This window comes from Urocampus carinirostris, chromosome 4 (genome assembly GCF_059441175.1).
Source record: "Urocampus carinirostris isolate Australia breed hairy pipefish chromosome 4, RoL_Ucar_1.0, whole genome shotgun sequence".
In the NCBI taxonomy this organism is placed as follows: domain Eukaryota; kingdom Metazoa; phylum Chordata; class Actinopteri; order Syngnathiformes; family Syngnathidae; genus Urocampus; species Urocampus carinirostris.
Genome location: NC_142352.1, coordinates 39,996,901 through 40,016,700, shown reverse-complemented (window position 1 = coordinate 40,016,700; position 19,800 = coordinate 39,996,901). Strand labels below are relative to the sequence as shown.

General features: G+C 38.9%; 1 protein-coding gene across 4 annotated transcripts in view; it reads left to right on the top strand.

Moving 5' to 3' along the window:
• cgnl1 (cingulin-like 1) overlaps window positions 1-19,800 on the top strand; it is a 53,354-nt gene that overhangs the window by 15,539 nt on the left and 18,015 nt on the right. For all 4 annotated transcript variants that reach the window (XR_015850340.1, XM_088334526.1, XM_088334527.1 and 1 more), the window contains exons 4-14: window positions 576-678; window positions 1,182-1,283; window positions 1,533-1,669; window positions 2,328-2,466; window positions 2,758-2,970; window positions 10,566-10,772; window positions 10,858-10,962; window positions 11,035-11,187; window positions 16,298-16,468; window positions 17,729-17,890; window positions 19,619-19,708. Coding sequence is in view for 3 of the 4 variants with exons in the window: in XM_088334526.1 (XP_088190652.1) it covers window positions 576-678; window positions 1,182-1,283; window positions 1,533-1,669; window positions 2,328-2,466; window positions 2,758-2,970; window positions 10,566-10,772; window positions 10,858-10,962; window positions 11,035-11,187; window positions 16,298-16,468; window positions 17,729-17,890; window positions 19,619-19,708 (1,582 nt within the window). In the remaining variant the exon portion in view is untranslated. The remainder of the gene's footprint in view (window positions 1-575; window positions 679-1,181; window positions 1,284-1,532; window positions 1,670-2,327; window positions 2,467-2,757; window positions 2,971-10,565; window positions 10,773-10,857; window positions 10,963-11,034; window positions 11,188-16,297; window positions 16,469-17,728; window positions 17,891-19,618; window positions 19,709-19,800) is intronic.

Sequence of the window (19,800 nt, the reverse complement as noted above, 5' to 3'; positions counted from 1 at the left end):
AATGGGCAGTCAGGTTAACAAGTCAGGTACACAGTAACATTAACACTGTAACAATAACGCTGTAATTACAATAGTGCAGAGAGCAATGTGCAAGGAGTGGCAAGCTATAAAAAAAAAAAAAAAAAAACTGCCAGTAGTGCAAAAGTCAGATTAGCAGCCGTTTAGATTTAAGTTAACTATATGTTAGATTGACCATTTAACAGTCTAATGGCCAGGGGGACTAGACTATTGCGGAGCCTGGTGGTCCTGCACCGCACACTGCAGTACCTCTTCCCAGAGGCTAGCAGAGTGAACAGTCCATGATGGGGGACTGGGATGGTCATACTTAGTAGAGAAAAAATTCTACTACTCAACTTCTTAAGTACACCTCAAGTGACGCATTCCACCTTTAATTATGCTACACAGTTTGGTTAGAGGCTGAAAAAAGGCCGTTTGTGCATTAAGGTGGCAAATCGAAGCACTATGACCTTTACCGACCCTTTCCAAGCTTAGAGCAACTGATCTCCATTCCCAGAATCAACCGTACCAAGTTTGTGTTTTAACCTCCCATGAATGGTCTGTGTTTTTGTCTGCAGGAGCGCTGATAATGATGAAACGACTAAGAGAAAGGTCAACCTGGTCTTTGAGAAAATTCAAACATTAAAGTCCCGAGCCACGACAGGCCCTGCTGATGACAAAGTGAGATAATTTTTACAGCCTCTTTTTGTGGGATTAGTGGTTCTTTAGACAGAATAAAATATATATGCCCGTCTATGTGATTTTAAGTTATCTGTCTGTGGCTCCTGCAACATTGTTGTGTTGAAATATTTTTGGATTGCTGTCATAACAGTCAAACACTCTGTTATTGGTTAGCCCGTCTATTGCTTTCATTTGCGTTAACTAATTGAAAAGGAAAGTAGTTAAATTATTTGCCTGTTGATACTTCATACTGTTTGTTTTATTTGATTGTATTTATTCATGTCCGTTTGAAAATATTATTTCACACCTCTTAAAATTTGGAAATGTATTCAAAACACTTTGGAATATTGGCATTGGCTTTGGTTTTGAAAGTGATTTAATTTTCATCTGGCTTTACTCCTTTACTATACTGTAATCAAATGTCCCAATAACATAATTACATTCACTCAAAGAAAAGTTATCCTGAAGGTCAATATTTCTTGTACATTGTGTTCTCATGCCAGTGCTCGAGTCTGTCTGCACAAACCAAAACTCTGCAAGAACAAAATGCTGCACTGGAAAAAAGACTGGCTGAACTGAAACAACAACTTCAAGAACAAAGAATGGTAACCAAAATGTCTATTTAAACTGTTTTTTCCTCTTCGACCAACGGTCTGGATATTTTGCGGTTTAATAGAAAACACAAAATAGAATCAGTTCAGTACGAAGAAGCTGCTTTCTGGAAAGAAAAAAAAATGAGCGGCCCGGAATTAAATTGAAGGAATTTTTTTGTTGTTCAGTTTATTAAACTTTTAAAATGTTCTTCCCTTCACAGTTAACACAATGTATTTGTTTGTCTACTTTCCTTTTACCAGACATACAAGGCAGAGACTATGGCAACTACAAGCTTGAAGGAGCTGCAGCGAGAACAAGAACGGACTACAGAGGAGTGCAAATGCTTGAATAAAAATCTGTCAAAAACTGAGGCTGAGCTCCAGACCACCCTTGAAGAGTAAGAACTGAACAGTTTAAGTATTTAGTTTACTGTATGATGATTTTGTCAATAAGCATCATATACAAATATTGTCAACATTTAATGTTTGAAGTATTGTTGCTTTTCTCAGGTGTATTTAAGCGTGCCCCAAATGAAAAGCCATTTCAGCATTTTTTTTTTCAATATAAAGCCACTGGCCCTATCTAGGAGTATTAGCATTTTCAGACACGAATCACCACCTGGTTCTTACGAGTATCAACAAAAATCCCAAATAGCGTTCTGTGCTTTGCTGCTGCCAAGTTGTGAACAAATGTTAAAGTTGTCTGAGCTTAACTTCAAGATACATTTTGGGCTCCAAATTTGTGGTCATTATTGTGACTTCCAAAACAATCCAACGCATTAATAGCATTACAGTGGAGAGTTGCTCATATGTGTTTTTTGCACCACTGTCAAGTCCTTCTGCTAGTAACATGGTTATTTGTTGTTACTAATTAGACTTGACTAGTAGTGGGGATTCCGATGCTTTCACTATCAGTCCGTTCCTTGAGAAAAATATAACCTTTAAGTTACAAGTACAGGTGCAGATGTTTGTGATTATGAACCATTACGCAGATGTTTGTGCACATGGAGTGCAGTCCAGCTACTGCAATTATTTACATGTTATGTGCCCCGTCAGGCTATTTCAGGTAAAAATGGAGAGGGAGCAATACCAGACAGAGATCCGAGACCTGCAGGATCAGTTGTCTGAGATGCACGACGAGCTTGACACGGCCAAAACGTCCGCACCTGAAGGGGAGAAAGACTCTATTATGGCAGTAAGGGCGTGTTCAGTCACACAAGCATGCAGAATCCTTAAAATGCCATTCCAGTTTTATGCTGTGCTTTTTTTTTTGTCATCACTAGTAGTGCTTTAGTGGAACTAAGTCTACACAGGTTGAATAGGTTTTAATCGGTTAACTTTTTGCCACAAAATCACTTTTTTCATCTTTAGTGTACCTGTTAAGCAGTTGTGAAATTATTGTATTCAACTTTAGACAGGCAATTTATATGTTCTGTTTTTGCCCTGACTTGGTTTGTAACACTCATCCCAAAAACTTTTTTTCTAGGACATAATGCAAGTGAAGGTGGAGTTACAGGAAGTTCTAGTGGCAAAGGAAGAGCTAGAGGATGTTCTAAGGAAGCGGGAGAGGGAGCTGACTGCTCTGAAGGGAGCCTTGAAGGAGGAAGTAGCTGCCCATGATCAGGAAATGGACAAGATGAAGGAGAAATATGAGAAGGAGATAAATCGGCTGCACAGGTCCTTGGAGGAGGCCAAGCAGGTGAGCGTCATCATTCTTTCCTTATCACCCTTAACCACACACCTAAATTCAACATATCAGTGGGGAGTACATTGTGGTATGGAAGGCAGCTGTATCATTCCTAACAGTACCATTTTCCACTGCCACGTTATTTTGGCAGGTTAAGAAGAATCAATCGTCAGCATAAAAAGAAAAACAAAGATTTGTGGTTTTAGTCCTGTATTGTCAACAGGTGTGTCTCCATGTAGACTACAAACAAATATACGCTGCTCATGCACCATAGTGGAGTATGATCTTTCAAACAGCCTCTACTGCATGTATTATTTTTTTCAGTCCTCACACACACTCTCACAACTGCAACAACAGATAGAAAACACTTCAAAGCACGATGATAGCCGCAAAACACTTTATCAGCATTTCTTGGTTGTCGACTTTATCATATCCAGTGTTTCTCTACTGAGTGGTTTTCTTGGTTCAGTAGCGTTCTCTTAGGTCATGACTCTTAAAAACTTTCAGTTAAGATCAAAGGTGATTACGTCAATGAAATAATTTCAAATACAGGGTGTTCCAAAAGTCTTGGGCAGATTTTGACATTGAATATCTCGGAAACTATTAAGGAGATACAAACACGCGGTAAATTCAAATGCTTGTAATCTTAATTTTTACTCATCAAGCTGATAGCCAAATCTTGCCAAACGTGTCCCATCATTGTATTGTCAATGGTAGCAACAGCTTTAGTTATTTGTGCATTCAGCTCATTCATGTTTTTGGAATAGGGGCCACGTTGACAAATCATTTCACAAATCCCCACAAAAATAAATTGCATGGTGAAAGATCTGGAGATCCGGGTGGCCAGGACATGAGATCGTGATCATTCTGTTCGGATCGTTCAATCCATCGGTCTGGCGGTGTTTTGTTCAGACACTGTCTAGCCCTCAGGCTTCAGTGTGGTGGCATGGATGAGCTGAAAGCATATGATAACAGAAGCTGTTGCAACCATTGACGATCCAACGCTGGGAAATGTTCTGCAAGAATTTGAATATCGGCTTAATTTGTTTCGTGTGACTTACGGTAATCACATGTCAAGTCAAGTCATATTTATTTGTATAGGCCTTAATCACAAAGAGTCTCAAAGGGCTGCACAGACCACAGATTATTGCAAACCACAGACTATTATTACACCATCCTCTGATCTAAAACCTAAATGAGGGAAAATATTACACAGATATTGTCAACATAAAATACAGGTTATTCATATGCTATTGAATAGAAGTGTGTTTTAAGCTTGGATTTAAACATTTCCACTGAGGTTACTGATCGAATCTCAGGGGAAAAGAGCATTCCTCAGCACCGGGGCCCGAATGGAGAACGCTCTCAAACCTGCGGCTCTCTTCTTGGCTCTTGGGATCACTGGGATCACATTAAACATCTTTGAACATTCTATGTAAAAATTGAGTGTACCAGCTTTCTGAATTTATCAGATGTGTTTTTATACCGTTAATAGTTTTGAGGATATTCAATGTAAACATGTGCACAAGACTTTTGGAACACCTGGTACTTTAAGGAAATACGATAAAATGTTATCTTGAACATTTCCATTTTAGTGAGATAATATTCCTTGTTTTTAAACCCAAAACTTATGGGTTTTTTTTAGATTGCAGTGAGCAGCTTTTGTCGAGTTTGGAGCAGGGGCATAATCTTTTTTCCAGTATGTCTTGGTACAGCTGGCGTGCGTCCTGTTTGTCTCAAAGGGTGGAAGTGGTCCTTGTGCTTGGTTTCCTGCAGTGCTGCTTGGGGGGCGGACACACAGCAGCTATAGCTGACTGGCCAGTGAGCACGGTTGGTTCCTTTGTTTTCAGAAGTACTATGGGCCTACCTCCCAGGGGAGTCTGTCATCAGGGGTTTATCCTCACTGCTTTTGTGAACATTCAGGAAGATGAAGTCATTGTTTTTGCATTTTAGGTCTGACTGCGGGGATTTCCTTTGGTGTTCTGTCTATTTGAGCCAACTTTTAACAACTGCATTTCCATAAGGTTCCTTTGAAATGTCCTTCTTTCACAAGAGGAATATATTTTCCCTTGAATGCCAAATTTATTGTATTTGACAATTATGGTTTGACAAATATCCCTGAAATATTTTGTTTTCTAGCCCACACACCCTCACAAGCGTTGTGCAGGTGGTGGAGCCTATACCAGCAGTCTTGCAGAATACAGTGGTATGCAGAGTCCCCCCTCAACTGGTACCCAGCCAATTGCAGATGCTCACAAATCTTTGCAATAAAAAACTTAAATCAGACCATGTACATGTAAATGTCAAAATGTTAAATTTTGCTGATAGGTTGAACAAAGACTGTGGATAATTTTGGCTGTTTGGATCAAAAAGTCGATTCTCTATTTTCAGCATAATATCCATCAGGTTAAAAAGCCAATTGTGGTCTGGCTAATAAATACATTTCAAATTCCTAGAGTTAATCTAGTTTTTTTGTAGAAAGCACAATACAGTTATAATTACCCAGATATAAGACATCTTTGGCTATGAAAATGAGAATAACTTCTCAACTGTCCTAATCAAAATTTTATAAAGTAATGGATTAGGAATTCTCTGTTCCTAGTAGTTTGTCTTGTATTTTAGACAGAAAGTTGTGGACTATTTGGTTGTTAAATTTATTTTGTTGAACCTATGAAATATACGAAGAAAAATCAGGCCCTACTCATTATTATAATTAGGTATCCGTTGAATACCTCCTCTTTTGTGCTTTCCTCCTTTTTTGGGGTGACCAGTAGGTCCCATGTACAGAATGCTGGAAAGTGGAGCACCAAAATTGGCGCATATACAAGGTAATTGCATTGGCAAGCCATCACTAATCTAATGAGCATCCATTCCCAAGTTTATGCCATGCTCCCGCTTCTTTCTTTGGACAAAAAAAGGGGGGCAAAGCATTTGTGAACCTCTACTGAAAATGAATGATGAGTTTTGTCTCATAGGATAATACCAGCGGGGGTTGGGACTGTCTCAATAAGTGGGTCAGTGTGCTATAGAAAGAGGACAGTTTGGCCGACCCCCTGAAAGAAGGCGGGGGTCTGTTTTTGTTTCTTTACTTTAAAGCCCTATTGTGTTCTGTATCTGCTGTTTGGTGAGGAATTTGATGAAAGTTACACTGTCATCGAACCTCTCCTAAACAGAGAGACCTGACTTCAGGAGTCCCGTCTGAGTTCTTGACGCCTGTTAATTGAAAACGTGTGCGCTTTTGGAATGGGATCTTTTGGTGTCAGCATGCACTGCTGGTATGCAAACAATGTGGATGGGTGAGGTGCAGCCAGTAGGACTGGTTTGCTTCCAGGAATGTCGGGGGTCAAAGTGGAGAATGCACACCCTTCAGACCCTCTTGGTCCTCCTCGTGTTTGTTATAGTGCAGCCGTCCTGACCTGTGGGACCTTCTCAATTATGAGGGATAATACTGTTCTAGCTTTTGTCTCTGTGGGGTCTTCTTTGAGCTTTTAATGTGTCTCAGCTGTAGTCTTCAAAGAGATTGCCTGCTAATTACTGGATGCAATCTCACTTCATACTGCCTCTACAACTCACAGGGGTCAATTTGTCTTAAATATATTTAAGTAATATGATCTCATCTGATAAATAAGGAGGATAGACAGCATAGTTTTTGTGTTTTCTTGACAAGTTCTTGCATTGGTTTCAATTCCCCGTGGTGAAATTGTGAATTATTCGAAGCGTTGAGTCTCTGTTGTATTGCTCTAAAAAAAGTACCTAGCCATGACTATCAAATATGTTGACTAGTATTATATGTTGAGCAAAAGTTCAAGTTTATGAAATAATTTATTTTGAGTGCAAAAAAGTGTCAACTTTTCATATCCACTTTCTGGTTGCCGATCAGATTCAGATTCAGATCTACTTTATTGTCATTCTAGTACACGTGTATACAGAACGAAATGTCGATACAATAGATGTCTCAATAGATGTCTCTTTTGTGTCCTTGGTGATATCTTTGCCTGATGCCTGAGACAACTCTTGAATGGTGTGAACTGAACTTTCACTGTTTGATCATCAGCCCAAAGCCTTGGTGTGTGTTTGTGCCTTTGATGATAGTAGGGTGGCTTCAGGAGCTGCTTAATAAGCAGGTGACTGTACAAAGAAGTTGAGGAGAAAGCAGCGGACATTGTATCTTATTATTGACGTTCCTATTCAGATATTAAATGTTGTTCTTGTGGGAAAATAAACCTATTTTAAAAGCTGCTCTGTATTGTAGGTTTTGCAGACCATTTACCATTTAAAGAGTTGGGGCAGTATCATAAAAAGAGTAGCCAAAATCTTTTTTTTTTTTTTTTTCGTCATTGCCATTTGAAGGTCAGGCGCATGTGAAACCGGGTACCGACAAGGATATATTTTCTTGTTCTTGCACTCCTTCCCTGGGAACTGGTGCCAAAAAACACCACAGAAACAGTTCTTTCGATGTCTTTATTTGGTGTGGCTAGGACCTGAATCAGACCATGCCCTTAAGATTAAGTTAAACTTCTTTGCTGCCATTGCAAACCTTAATGGACTAAATTAGTTGCAATTTACAAAATAAAATTGCCTGTACGAGGACTGTGACGAATGCACAGTGGAAGTTAGTTGATATATTTCAGTGTTTTTAGTTACCCCTAGCCAAAACGAGATCATTTTGCATGATACCTCCAAATCAAGTAAAAAAAGCATTTGGTAGATTCCTGATGTTTGCTACTATACCTCGCTCTTGTTGCGTGCTAATAGGAAATAAGAAAAACTGATAACATCTTGTTGTTGACTAAAACATCAGCAGCAAAATAATAAGCCTTAAGGATTTCAAACGACAGACAGAAAAACCTTTCAATTGATGTTTTGAAAGGCTGATTTCCTCTTAAACGTCGAACATTTTTTGAAAGTATGATGTTTTTTAGCCCTATTATTAAAAGAACTGGATTTTGTCTAGTTTAATTGCGAAAAGATTCATGTCAGACTGTTTCCCTCATTCAAAGCATTACTTCAAAGACTGCCCAATGTCAGTTAATGTACAACTTAATACAAACACTTGAATCCACAAGTCAAATGACGAATGGAGGAGTAAATGGAGAAGTTGTTTTTACCATCATGTAACCAACAATGTTCATAGGGAATGCTTTGTATTTGTTTTCACACGGTTTTTATAGAGTATTTGAAGCATTAGAACTCATACATACACATTATACTGTGACTGTTTAGTACTATAAAAACCTCATTGAGGGCTAGGTAATTTACATGACTGTACATTCAAATATTACCTATCTAGCCATAAAAAATCAAAACCACAATTATAAACATTATTATTTCTTATACTAAGACAATCCCAAATGAGCTCTATCTTTGTGAAGCTTTAATTTTTGATGCTCCCGTTCCTTCTTTGTATTGTGTACCTAATTCTGTGACTTATAATATATGAGGACAATGTCACTTCTCCAGTCACTTGTCACTTAATGGGTCAGTAGTTGGTGTATTCAATGCAGTGTGGGAATTGGGCCAGGGAAATGCTGGTGCTGTACATTGTGTGCACAAGGATACACTGGCCATAACGGTTATTTACAGATATTCATTATTTTCCTCAACCACAGCATAACCCTTGACTAGTTCAAAGATTGCCTATAATTCATAAAGCTTCCAACTTAATAAATTAACTTTCTGGAGAATTCACAACACACTCAGCAGTAGAGATACAATTCTGACATTTTGCTCAGATGAAGTGAACATTTACACTTTTACTGAAATCTTTACCGTAAACATTTGCAGCAACTGTCAATATACAGGACTGTCTCATAAAATGTAATTATTGTTAAAAGTTATTTTCTGCTATGCAATTAACGAAAAATGTCATACATTCTGGATTAAATTGAAACATTGCAAGTATTTTATTATTTTAAAATAGCTGATTATAGTTTTAATGATATTGTTATATTTTGAGATCGTATATTTGAGTTTTTGCTTTTAAATCTTTCATGACATGTTTGTATCCTGGAATGCCACATCTAATCTCGTAGACAATGTTCACTGCGTTGTTATCAATGAAAATAAAGACGATCCAATTGATTTGTAATTGATCCGGAATTGCATTCTTGCTTTTTTTTTTTGGATTACAGAAAATAAAGAACTTTATCACAATATATAAATTTTTAGAGACAGTCCTCTTCATTTAAAGAACATGTAAAGAGTGTCACCTGTGAAGTTGTCGGCTGTTGTGTGATAACTTGGAAAACTGGTGGGACTGGCTTGTCGGCTGTCAAGCTGTAAGGTCCATGTGTGTCACCTTTTCTTAGAACCGAAAAACTGTCTTTCCAGATTTGGCGGCAATGTGTGGAGCCTTTCAACTGGGATAATATTAGTTGAAGATTTAAGTTATATGTTTCCATAGAAACTATAAGGATTTTTAGAAATGTGCTTGAGCAACTTTCTGATTGTAAAGAATAGCTCTATTTTCGTTGCTAGGGTGCATTGTGGCACACAACAGAACAAATGTATGCTCCAGTAAACATTTTTTTTTTCCGAAAACAGATTAATTTGAGTCCAGAGTGGATCATTTCTCAACTCGGGCTTTTTTGACTCCTAAGGGTTGTTTTAAACTGACCAAACGATTGGATTGTTTCGTACAAATAATTCATCTACACACACATTGGTTTTGAGGTTTTATTTTTATAACTCAAGTAATCAGTGTAAATTGTGAATCCATTACTTTTAAACAACTTCGCTAAGTTGGGTCAATGTGTTTAAAACAAATCCCAAAACTCAGTATTGTATTGTACAAAATAAACCCCCCAAACTGGGTTTTGTTTGAAACAAACTTATGAAAATAGGTGTGTTACTTTCACACATCTCACTCTCTTTCAATAAAACCTGAGAAACGCATGCAATTGAGTCCTGTGTCCGTTCTGGTCTGTGACAATAGGTACAAAAAATTAGATTGTTCTTATATTTAAAAAAAATAAAATAAATCACAACATCATCTCCACTGGGTCATTTTTTTGTAGGTTTACGATAAGAGTTCATGTTGTAGCTATGTCACTTGACATATTATACCATGTCTTGGAACATAAAAAAATTCAAGCATATACAATACACATCATGTGGCTGGTCAGTCTGTCCTAATAGTGGTTATGTTCAATGCTATTTGGCAGGCACATGTACACATTGGAGGCCGTGAGCTGAGGGCAGATAAACCGCAAACTCCCTAACCTGTTCCCTGGCATTCCACTGAAATGACTCATTGTTGCTTCCAATATAAGGTCACTAAGCCTCCTGCTGTATCTATGAAGCTGTCAACATGAATTAAACCAATATGGTTAACCAGCAGGAGAATTATGCTACTTTTGCAAACTTATTTCCACCCTATCCTTCTACTTGTAGGGTTTCATCACAGCCACTTGACATTTTATTGAAAGTAGCAATTTCTACCCCCTTTTTGTCGGACACAAACGATAGGAAATGTGAGCCTGGTGTAAAAAATGTTCCATAAGACGTATTATGATTAAGAAAATGTATTACATTACCTTCAAATTTAGCAGGATTTAAATCTTTCAGCATCTGTCTTGAAAATTAGTTGTCTGTTTTGTTGCCTCCAGAGCAGCACAACAGTTATCCTAGAGAAGGCCGACGTGGAGGCAGCCAAGGGTGCGCTGGAGGGCCAGGCTGGGCGCTTGAATCAAGAAGCAGAAAGGCTGCGTAAGCGGGCACAGGAGTTGGAAAATGAAGTGGCCAAACTCAACCGCATCATCGACGACGCCAAGCTGCAGGAGAGCAAACTGGCGGACCGGCTCGCACGGATTGAGGTAATGCCAAATGTTGGCAGTGTCGACCGACAGCTGCTAGTCATCCTCGTCTTAAAAAAATTTCATTTCAACCTTACTTGTATAGAAAGAGAAGAAGCAGCTGGAGGAGTCATTAAATGAAATTAAGGAGCAAGAGGAGGAGATGACCCGTGCCAACAGAGCTTTGACTATACGACTTGAAGATGTGCAGGTGTGCACTTATCACCTTTGTTTCGCTCCAAGGTCAGCTGACGCAAATGTGAGAGTAATCTGCTTTTTCTAGAGGAACTTTTCTAAGCTGAGCTCTGAGCACAAAGAGTTGGAGGAGAGTCTTCAAGAGGAGAAGGCTCAGAAGGAGCAGTTCAAGAACATGAAGAACGACATTGAGGATGAAAGACGGCTGCTGGATCGAACGGTTGATAAACTTCAGAAAGAGGCATGTGATTTTGTCCCGTTTTTAAAATTGATGATGCTTAATGCCAATTTATAAGTGAATTTTGCGGTTTCCCGATTCAATGAGACATGAATTTAAGTGGCTATATATGTGAATATAGCCACTTAAATGGAGGTGGTTCTTACATCCTGCTGTTACAGTTCCATGATTGTTTTTTGGCAAAACACAGACAAGCATACAAGTGTGCGTATTTAAAAATACAGCTGTAGCCAAACTGAGTTTGATTGTGGTGCGTTTAAGAATTGATTACAAAGTAAAACATTTTTCAGCTTCCTCCACTTGCAAACCTTCCATTAGTTAATCTTCAATTCTCTCGCGGCTGCTCGGTTTCCATTTCCTCTCGCTTAGCGTAGTAATCAACAAACTATTGCGGATTAAAACATGGAGAGCATTTAATGGAGGGAAAGTGAGGTATTGGATTTACCGTAAAATTCCAATTATAGAGCACACCTGATTATAGGGCGTAACTAGTACATTTTTAAAGGAAAAAACATTTTGTACATACACAAGCCACACATGACTTTAAGCATGTGCCCACATTGAAACATGAGATATTTACAAAGAATGACGGTACTTAGAAAGAGTTTTAAAACCCCTTAATGTACGGACGGCCCGGTTACACGCTCGGGATTTAAAATATGATGACCATTTCAAAATATACTCATCACAGAAACATCACGATCAGTCTGAAACAGGATACCCGAGAACTAAAATTTACTCCAAAACACACGATAATGCCTACAGATAAAAAAAAAAATCAACTTAAAACATTCCCGCAATGTTAAGCGAGCTTGGTTTTTTGATTCATAACGTCTCTTGAAAAATAAACCGACTCGTCAGATGACTTCCAGGTTGGCAACTTTTCTGGCCATTTGCAAACCTTTCTTTCATGGTCCTTTGACAACATTTGAGGGCCTGTATTGAAAAAAACGTCATGACTAATTCAGCTTCAAAAATCTTTAGCCAATAGTGAACGATTCAAATGTGGATTAATACATTTGTTCGCCAATGAATTCCCAATGTAAAAATGTACACATTTACGGTGTGTATTCAAATCGGGGACGAAGGTAAACGTGCGCAAAGCCAATCGAGATTCATTTTTACGCAGCGTTATTAGGTGCAAGTGTGCTCAATCTTGGTTTTACATTTGGAAAGAGAAGTCAAACATTTAAAAACTCTTACATGATGTCTAAAAAATTGCAAAGTAGAATACGCGAATATATGTTTTAAGGGGTGTGAACTGGTCTTCTCCAAATGGCCACCTTTGGAAACGCCTCGACCTGCCCTTAGAAAAATGTGTAGAATGCAATGTTTATTTTATCCATGCTACATTCTTTTGCATTTGATTGCAAAAAAAAAATCAAGCGAGAATAAAAACCTTTCATTTCTGTGTGTTCCAACTAATATTACTCAATGTAAGTAGCACTTGCAGTGATTCTTTCAGTTTGGGAAAAAACTTCCGAATGTTACCTTTCAAAAGAGGTAAAAACCGTCCATAGTCTCCAAACGATCCAAGAACACATTCAATTTACTTTGGGTATGTCTTGGATCGGGATGTTAGGCGAATTGTACAGGAACGTCAGAAGGTTAATAACATATGGTACCTTAACCTCTTAACGTTCCAGTGTGTCGTAGGACTTTTGATAAACAAAATATACATTTCAAAATATACCCATCAGAAAAACTTCACGATCAGTCTGAAACAGGATACCCCAAAACTATAAAGCCCGCCTAACTCCCCATTACGTCCCTAGGCCGTCTTCAACTTACTTAAATGTCTGCTAAAATGGCTTTGTTACATCAAGGACAATCCATAGAATACAACCGTGTAAACTATTTACTTCAAAACACACGATAATGCCAACAGATACATAGAAATCCACCTAAAACATTTCTGCTTCGTTGGACAAATTGTTTCTGTTTGAAATCAAACAGACACGTAAAATTATTCCCAATATGGTAGTTAGCCCTTCTCTTCCAATTTGACACCTTTTCCATAATGAAGGTCTGTTCATGCTCGTTTTATTCATGCACAAAGCGCAAAGTTACATTAAGCTTGCGTCTTCCTCGACACATCTATTCCCCCTATCTTACTCCTACCTTTACTGCTCGGGCGGCGGTTGGAAAAAAATGCATGAATTAGCCGCATCATTGCATAAGCTGCAGGGCTTGGGGAAAAAGTCGCGGCTTATAGCAGTGTTTGAAATAATGTCTGCCCGAACGCCTGGGGCGTGCCTCTTACGTCGGGCGTACAACTTACACAACGTCTCTGCCCGGGTGGCTGACAACTTTTTCAAGGAAGAAAAAAAAATCTTTCGTTTTTATTTATTATTTTTTTCAAATGGAACGTTTGCTTTATTCTGTTTTTGAAATGTTCGTTCGGTTTGGAAATTTGCATACATGGTAGCCAATCAGATGCCTGCATCTAATAACTTCGTGCTTCCGGACTTTCCCGGGCCTTATAAGGTTACGCATTTGCGTATCATTTTCCAAAGTAGACGCACAGAGAACACAAGAAAAATGGATAAGTGGTTAGGAATCGTGCCAAGAGCTCAGCCCCATAAGAAAGATTCAAAAGAACATTTATGACGCCACATAACGTAAACGTACATTAAGAACATCGTGGAAAGAGAAGTTCACGTGGCTTGTAGCAGACGACGCAACGCAAACATTGCATGAATGAAGCAACGCTTGAAACAACAGTGAGCAACAGCAACCCCAAGTGTGGCAACTAAGTCATTATCAAACATGTCCAGAACTGAAATCACGTTACATTTTGCTGAGTTTCCGGCAATGCAAAAAATGTTTTCACTTTTGAATGAATTGACTAATGTATTATTGCAAAGGTTGTACAGCCTACAAACATCATTTGTTGTTACAACAATTCTTTCACAAGATTTCCATTTATTTTTTCTCCTGGTATCTTTAGTCGCATAATACTAACCTTTTGGGGGGCTTATTTAGTCGGTTGCACAATACACAACTGTATTTAATCAATTTTTTTAGTGAAAGTACAATGTTGGCAACATGATTGACTTGGTATAATTGGAAAATATTTGAATGCAACACAAACTTTTTCTTCTTTTTCCCTGTTTTTTTCTATTTTTTTTCAATTCCTTTGAAAAAAATCTCATTGTGTTTATTTTTCCTAGCTGTTACTTTTTTCTTCTTGTTCTCTAATTACTTATTTTCCTTTGTTTCTTTTCTTTTTTTCTGGCTTTTTTCCTAATTTTTCCTTCATTTTTCTCTTCCTTTTTCTTTTTTTTTCAGCTTTTCACTACTTTTTCATTTTGTTATTTTTTCCTTTTTTGTTCTATTCCCCCCTCCCCTCCATTTAAGTCATTTTTTGCACAATTTTACATAATGGTTGGTCGTGTAGAGATTAAAGAAGCAGAAACAACCTGAAGAGCCGTTTGGGACCCGAAAGAGACGGTTCTTTTGAGTGAGCCGAGCCGAAGAAGCCGGTTCACGAAAAACTCTACTGACTTTACTCAACTTTGTTCTCCTTCGACATTGACATCAAAATGCCGCATTTAGAACACAGCGTTAGGGAAATCTGTGTATTTTTACCTTCATGCACTGTAACTTTGACTTAATTCGCTTCTTATTTAGCAATTTCGAGCCCTGAGTTTTTTGTGAGCTGGCTAGATTTTCTTGTGCGCGGAAAAGCACTGGGTAGTGCACAATTGCGCACACACGCAGCTTTGAGGGAACATTGCGCTGGATAGATTTTCTTGTGCGCTGAGAATGTGCGGGCAGTGCGCGATTGCGCACGCGCGCAGCTTAGAGGGACCATTGCAGGGCGCGCTGCAGAATTTGAAGAAAAATCCGAAACTTTTATGGGGGCCCTACGGTCGTGAAAATATGGTACTAGAGACCTCTAACTAAATAGGCCTGTGCTTCACATATTTTCCCTTGTTGTAGGAGTTTTCAATTTGACTGTTGAGCTGGGCGTGGTTTCAGCACATTTACTCGTTGCTTCTGTAGCTTTTACAAGCAGCGTTGCTGGTTTTGTAGCCTGTAATTTATTATACTTCACAATATATATTTTTTTTCGGTTCATTGTAATTGACCGACATTAAAAGTATTCTCTGCAGTGTGTCAGATTTACAAGACATATTTTTTTTTACTTGACTTGACCTTTAATGCCTCTAAAATGTTTATTCTGCTTCTGTCTATTAGATGCCAAAGCTTTGCTCTGAAATGTTGCAGGCCCACACTACAATTAAATTGCTTGAATGAGTAACATCTTTCACAACAGATCTCTTTCTGAATCAATCGTGTGCTTGTCTTGTAGAGAAATGGAAAATCTCTGGGAAAAAGGGGTGTTTGGCCTGAGTTAGTACTGTGACTTTCCAAAACATATTTTTGTCATAGTAGATCACATAACCCAGGCTGACACAATTGTGTTTATGTATTGCACAATTCAATCAATTAAGTTTAATCAATAGTTTGAAAATATCCATGACTCTTCAATTAATGCAGAAGATTTTAATGTATATTTTGAGCTGTGCGAGAATATCGATTGTCCCAAAGAGAGCTATTGCTCTAATGCAGGAGTCTTCAACATTTTTGAAGATGAGAGCTATTTTTTGTTACTAATTGGCACAAAGGGATACCAGTTTGGTGTGCACTTCTAAAATAAAAACTTATCATTTTGTTACTATGTTGTTGTTATTACCGATTGAATTAATAGAAGTAGGGTTTTTTACGACAAAATCACAATGACTCAGCCCTAGTGAGCTAATTTCATCACTGGTACATGAGCTAATCAGCTGCCATTCGGGGGGCTACCTTGTGCCAGTGGCACCACTTTTGTGACCCCTGCGCTATTTCTACATAAATGATTTACCTTCTTACATACGTTTTTTTCAATTGTTCTTTTGATTTGGTAGGATGGTGGTCATTTGTTTGGTCTTGTGTGCATTCCTAAGCATCCGATTTAAAATGACTTGAGATATTGTGGATGAGTTGTTAATTGCAAAAGGTAATTCACAAAAACTCGGTGTTACATGAAGTCAAATTACCTCAAAGCGACCTCCAAATTAGCTTTAACCTTTCCATTCTAACGTAACCTTTTTTGTTGTTTCAGATGAATGACATTGTGGATGCGTCCCAATCTTCAACACGGGAGCTGCAGGAACAGATCGACATCTACAAGGAAAAAAACCGACGGGAGCTTACAGAGCTACAGAAGCTCCTTAAGGAGCGAGGCCAGGAGCTTGAAAAGTACCTGCTGGCAGCCCAAACTCTGCAAGAGGAGGTACACTTCTGCTTCGTTGCATTTTATTAGGACTTCCTTCCATTGGTATACTGTGCTGCCATGCAAAAGTAATACATAAAAAATGATTATCTCATCAGCCATCAACACATGCTGCAAGGGTGACTGCTGTTTGACATCCGTTCATCACAATGCACTGTTTGCACATTCATTCTCGCATGAGAATGTAAGGAATGTTTTTGTTCCTTTCAAAAATGTGCGAATTTGAGCAATTATTATTAAGAAGGGCAGTGGCCTTTTATTCTTTTGTGTATTCCTCAAATATTTACATTACAATGGAAGGCATTTGAGCATATATTTACATTACATTGACCATGCTGTTCCAGTTATATATTGAGTAACATCATGTATACAATACTGGAACAAGGTCGCCTTATTTGAGGCATTCATTAAAGCATAACTAGTGGGGATCTGGATAGTACATACCACAGTTTTGTTGAAGTGGTTTCGTAAAACAATGAATGCTTCTCTTTAGATTGCTTTCAATTGCATGGTACTGCTATTTTAAAAAGCTGAATGCAATGAAGTATAATTGACTCCAAACGAGTACACATACAGTACTTGTACATACATGAAAAGGAACTGCTCCAAACTATAAATAAATTTACACCTCAAGTTAGATCACAAGAACATGGGAAAAATACTCAAACGGCTTTACACATCAGCCTGATTACATTAATAGACAGATGTGGAAATATAAGCAAAGTTTGAGAATTTCTTTGGAAAGAAAAGTATTAGTCCAAGACTCACAGATATGGTCCATATCTAATATATCATATGGATGCTCCTCGTGGTTAGGATATAATCCAGCTCTTTCCTTTTTGTCTCCATACATAAATGCTGATGCATTGTTTTACAGCTGCTGCTCAGGAAGTAGCCGGTGATCATCCAAGGTTGTGATATCATTGTTGTGAAAGCTGTGTTGGCTACATCCACATCCGCTTTGCCGCATCTCTCCCGAGTTTTCTTTTCCAGCTGCTTTGCAATGCAAAAATTGTCTCCACCTGCTTGACCTTGCGGACACTAGCTAAAGATACAAGCCGTCTTTTTTTCCTTTTTGTCACAATAATTATGAGGCACCATTCTGCCGTGTTATACAGCACAAAGCAGAGATAGAACCCTACTTTTACCATAGCAATCATTTTGCATTTCAACTTAGGGAAATCTCATCATTCACTCTAGTTTTTTTGTCAAAAGACTGCAAGTTAAGATGCATTTGTGCGCTTTTGTTCTTTTTTGTAGCTCTTACACAGAGAGGAGGACCTGCGCCGGTGTGAACAGGAACGAGATGAGGCTCAGCTTGGTAAAAAGATGTTGGAAAAGAAGGTTAATGAACTGGAGGCGGAGGTGCAGACCTACACCCACTCCAAAGATGATAAGGCTCGACAGTTCAAACTCATGGAGGTATAGTACATCCAAGGCATTCATCACACCTTTATACTAAAGAAACACAATTTGCACAAACCTTACAATTTTCCTATTTGGGACATAACAACAAAAATGAGACATTTCTACAATGTAGCCATAGTGTACCTTCTGTAACAGTGTGTGTGTGTATTGTACAGAGCACTTGCTACAAAACGAGTTCACTCTTGGTTGAAATTGTCCAAATTTTGTCCAAATGATTTTATCCATTTGTCGCGACCGAAATAGGCAAGGTACCCAAATGCGTAACGTTTCACACAATCCTTTATTAAGGGATCGGCGAAGTCAGGGCCAAAGGAAAAAGAGCGATCTGGTGCTCGCTGGCCAGTAGGAGCGGGAAGCCCTCGCGAACGAAGCGTGGTCGGAGATCGGAACAAGTCGGGTAGCCGAGATGAGCGGGAAGTCAGGGATTGATACTGGAAACTGAATCGGGCAGGATACGGGTAGCAGGGACAGAAGAATGGAGCTTGGATTGGGGATCTAGACAGGAAACGGAATCAGGCAGGACACGGGTAGCCGGGACAGGAGAACGGAGCTTGGATAGGGATCGATACAGGAAACAGAATAAGGATACGGGTAGCCGTGACAGGAGAATGGAGCTTGGATTGGGGATTGATACAGGAAACAAGTCACGATCAAAAGGGAGCCAGAGTCAAAAGTGCTTGCCTCATGCGCTGAGGTTCGCAGACGGACTATCCTGGAGTGAACGAGAATGACGTGTTTGAATAGGAGGAGGACTAATTAGGGAACAAGTAGCAGCTGGGGCTAAATGAGTGAGCGCAGGTTAGGGCAATTCGCAAATCATGACACCAATCTTATCTCATTATAAATCTAATCTAAATCTCATCGAATCTATCCATCAAAATCTAATCTAAACTACTTTAAAAAACCGGATATGTGTGTGTGTTTGTATGTGACTTATAAGCTCTGAAACGGCTGAACCCCTTTTTGTGAAAATTTACAAAGTCCTGCTTTAGGCCTCCGAAAAAGTTTTTAGATAAGTTTCGTGCCAATGCACTTCAAACAAATACCCACAAAGTCTAACGTCTTCTGACAGCCAGATTGGGTACTGCAGCGCCTGACCACTAACAACTCCAAGCAGCCTAATCCAATCTTCTACTGGCCCAGCAACGCCGGGCCATTTTGCTTGTCATTTAAATTTGACAGCATGTAGTGCAGTTGACATAAAATATTGACACTTTAAAAGCAGGTGGACTTTTTGCTTGGGGGGCGGGGGGAGTTGTTAGAGGTCTTTACATTGATAAATCAGTGTTTATTTATTTTGAGGCTGCAACTAAGGTACGCTGTTATACGAGCTTTATAGTGATTTTAGCACAATTTTGTCAAGTTTTAATTAAGGGATGGGCCAGTACCAATATCAGGGTTTGGGTTTATAGACCAAATTTCGAGGTATTGGTATTTCCAAAGGCTCACAATGCTGGAATTGGCAGCTGCTCTTTTTGTGAGTATTTAATTTATGACAACCTCACTAGAAATTTCTGTAAAGCCATGAGTGTCCGAGGTTGCCAATAAAAGTGTATGAACTCCTGCCTGAAAGTGGCCAACCACAACATGTGGTTTCTCTTGCTTAACCGTGTGTGTGTGCTATCATCTCATGAAAAACTACCTTGAAGATTTACAAAATAGCACTGGTATAACTTTTTCCCATTTAGTACCTTATTCATTAATAGATGTAACAACTTACAGGCCAGAATCACTCAGCTGGAGTTGGACTTGGATGAGGAGCGTCAGAATGGAGACCAGCTGATGGACAGACTGGACCGGGGGAGAGAGCAGGTACACGCACATGCGCTTTGAAAGCCTCTATTATAGCACTCACCTGGGCATTTCTAACGCCAGCTCACACAACTGTGTCTCTGTTTCATCTA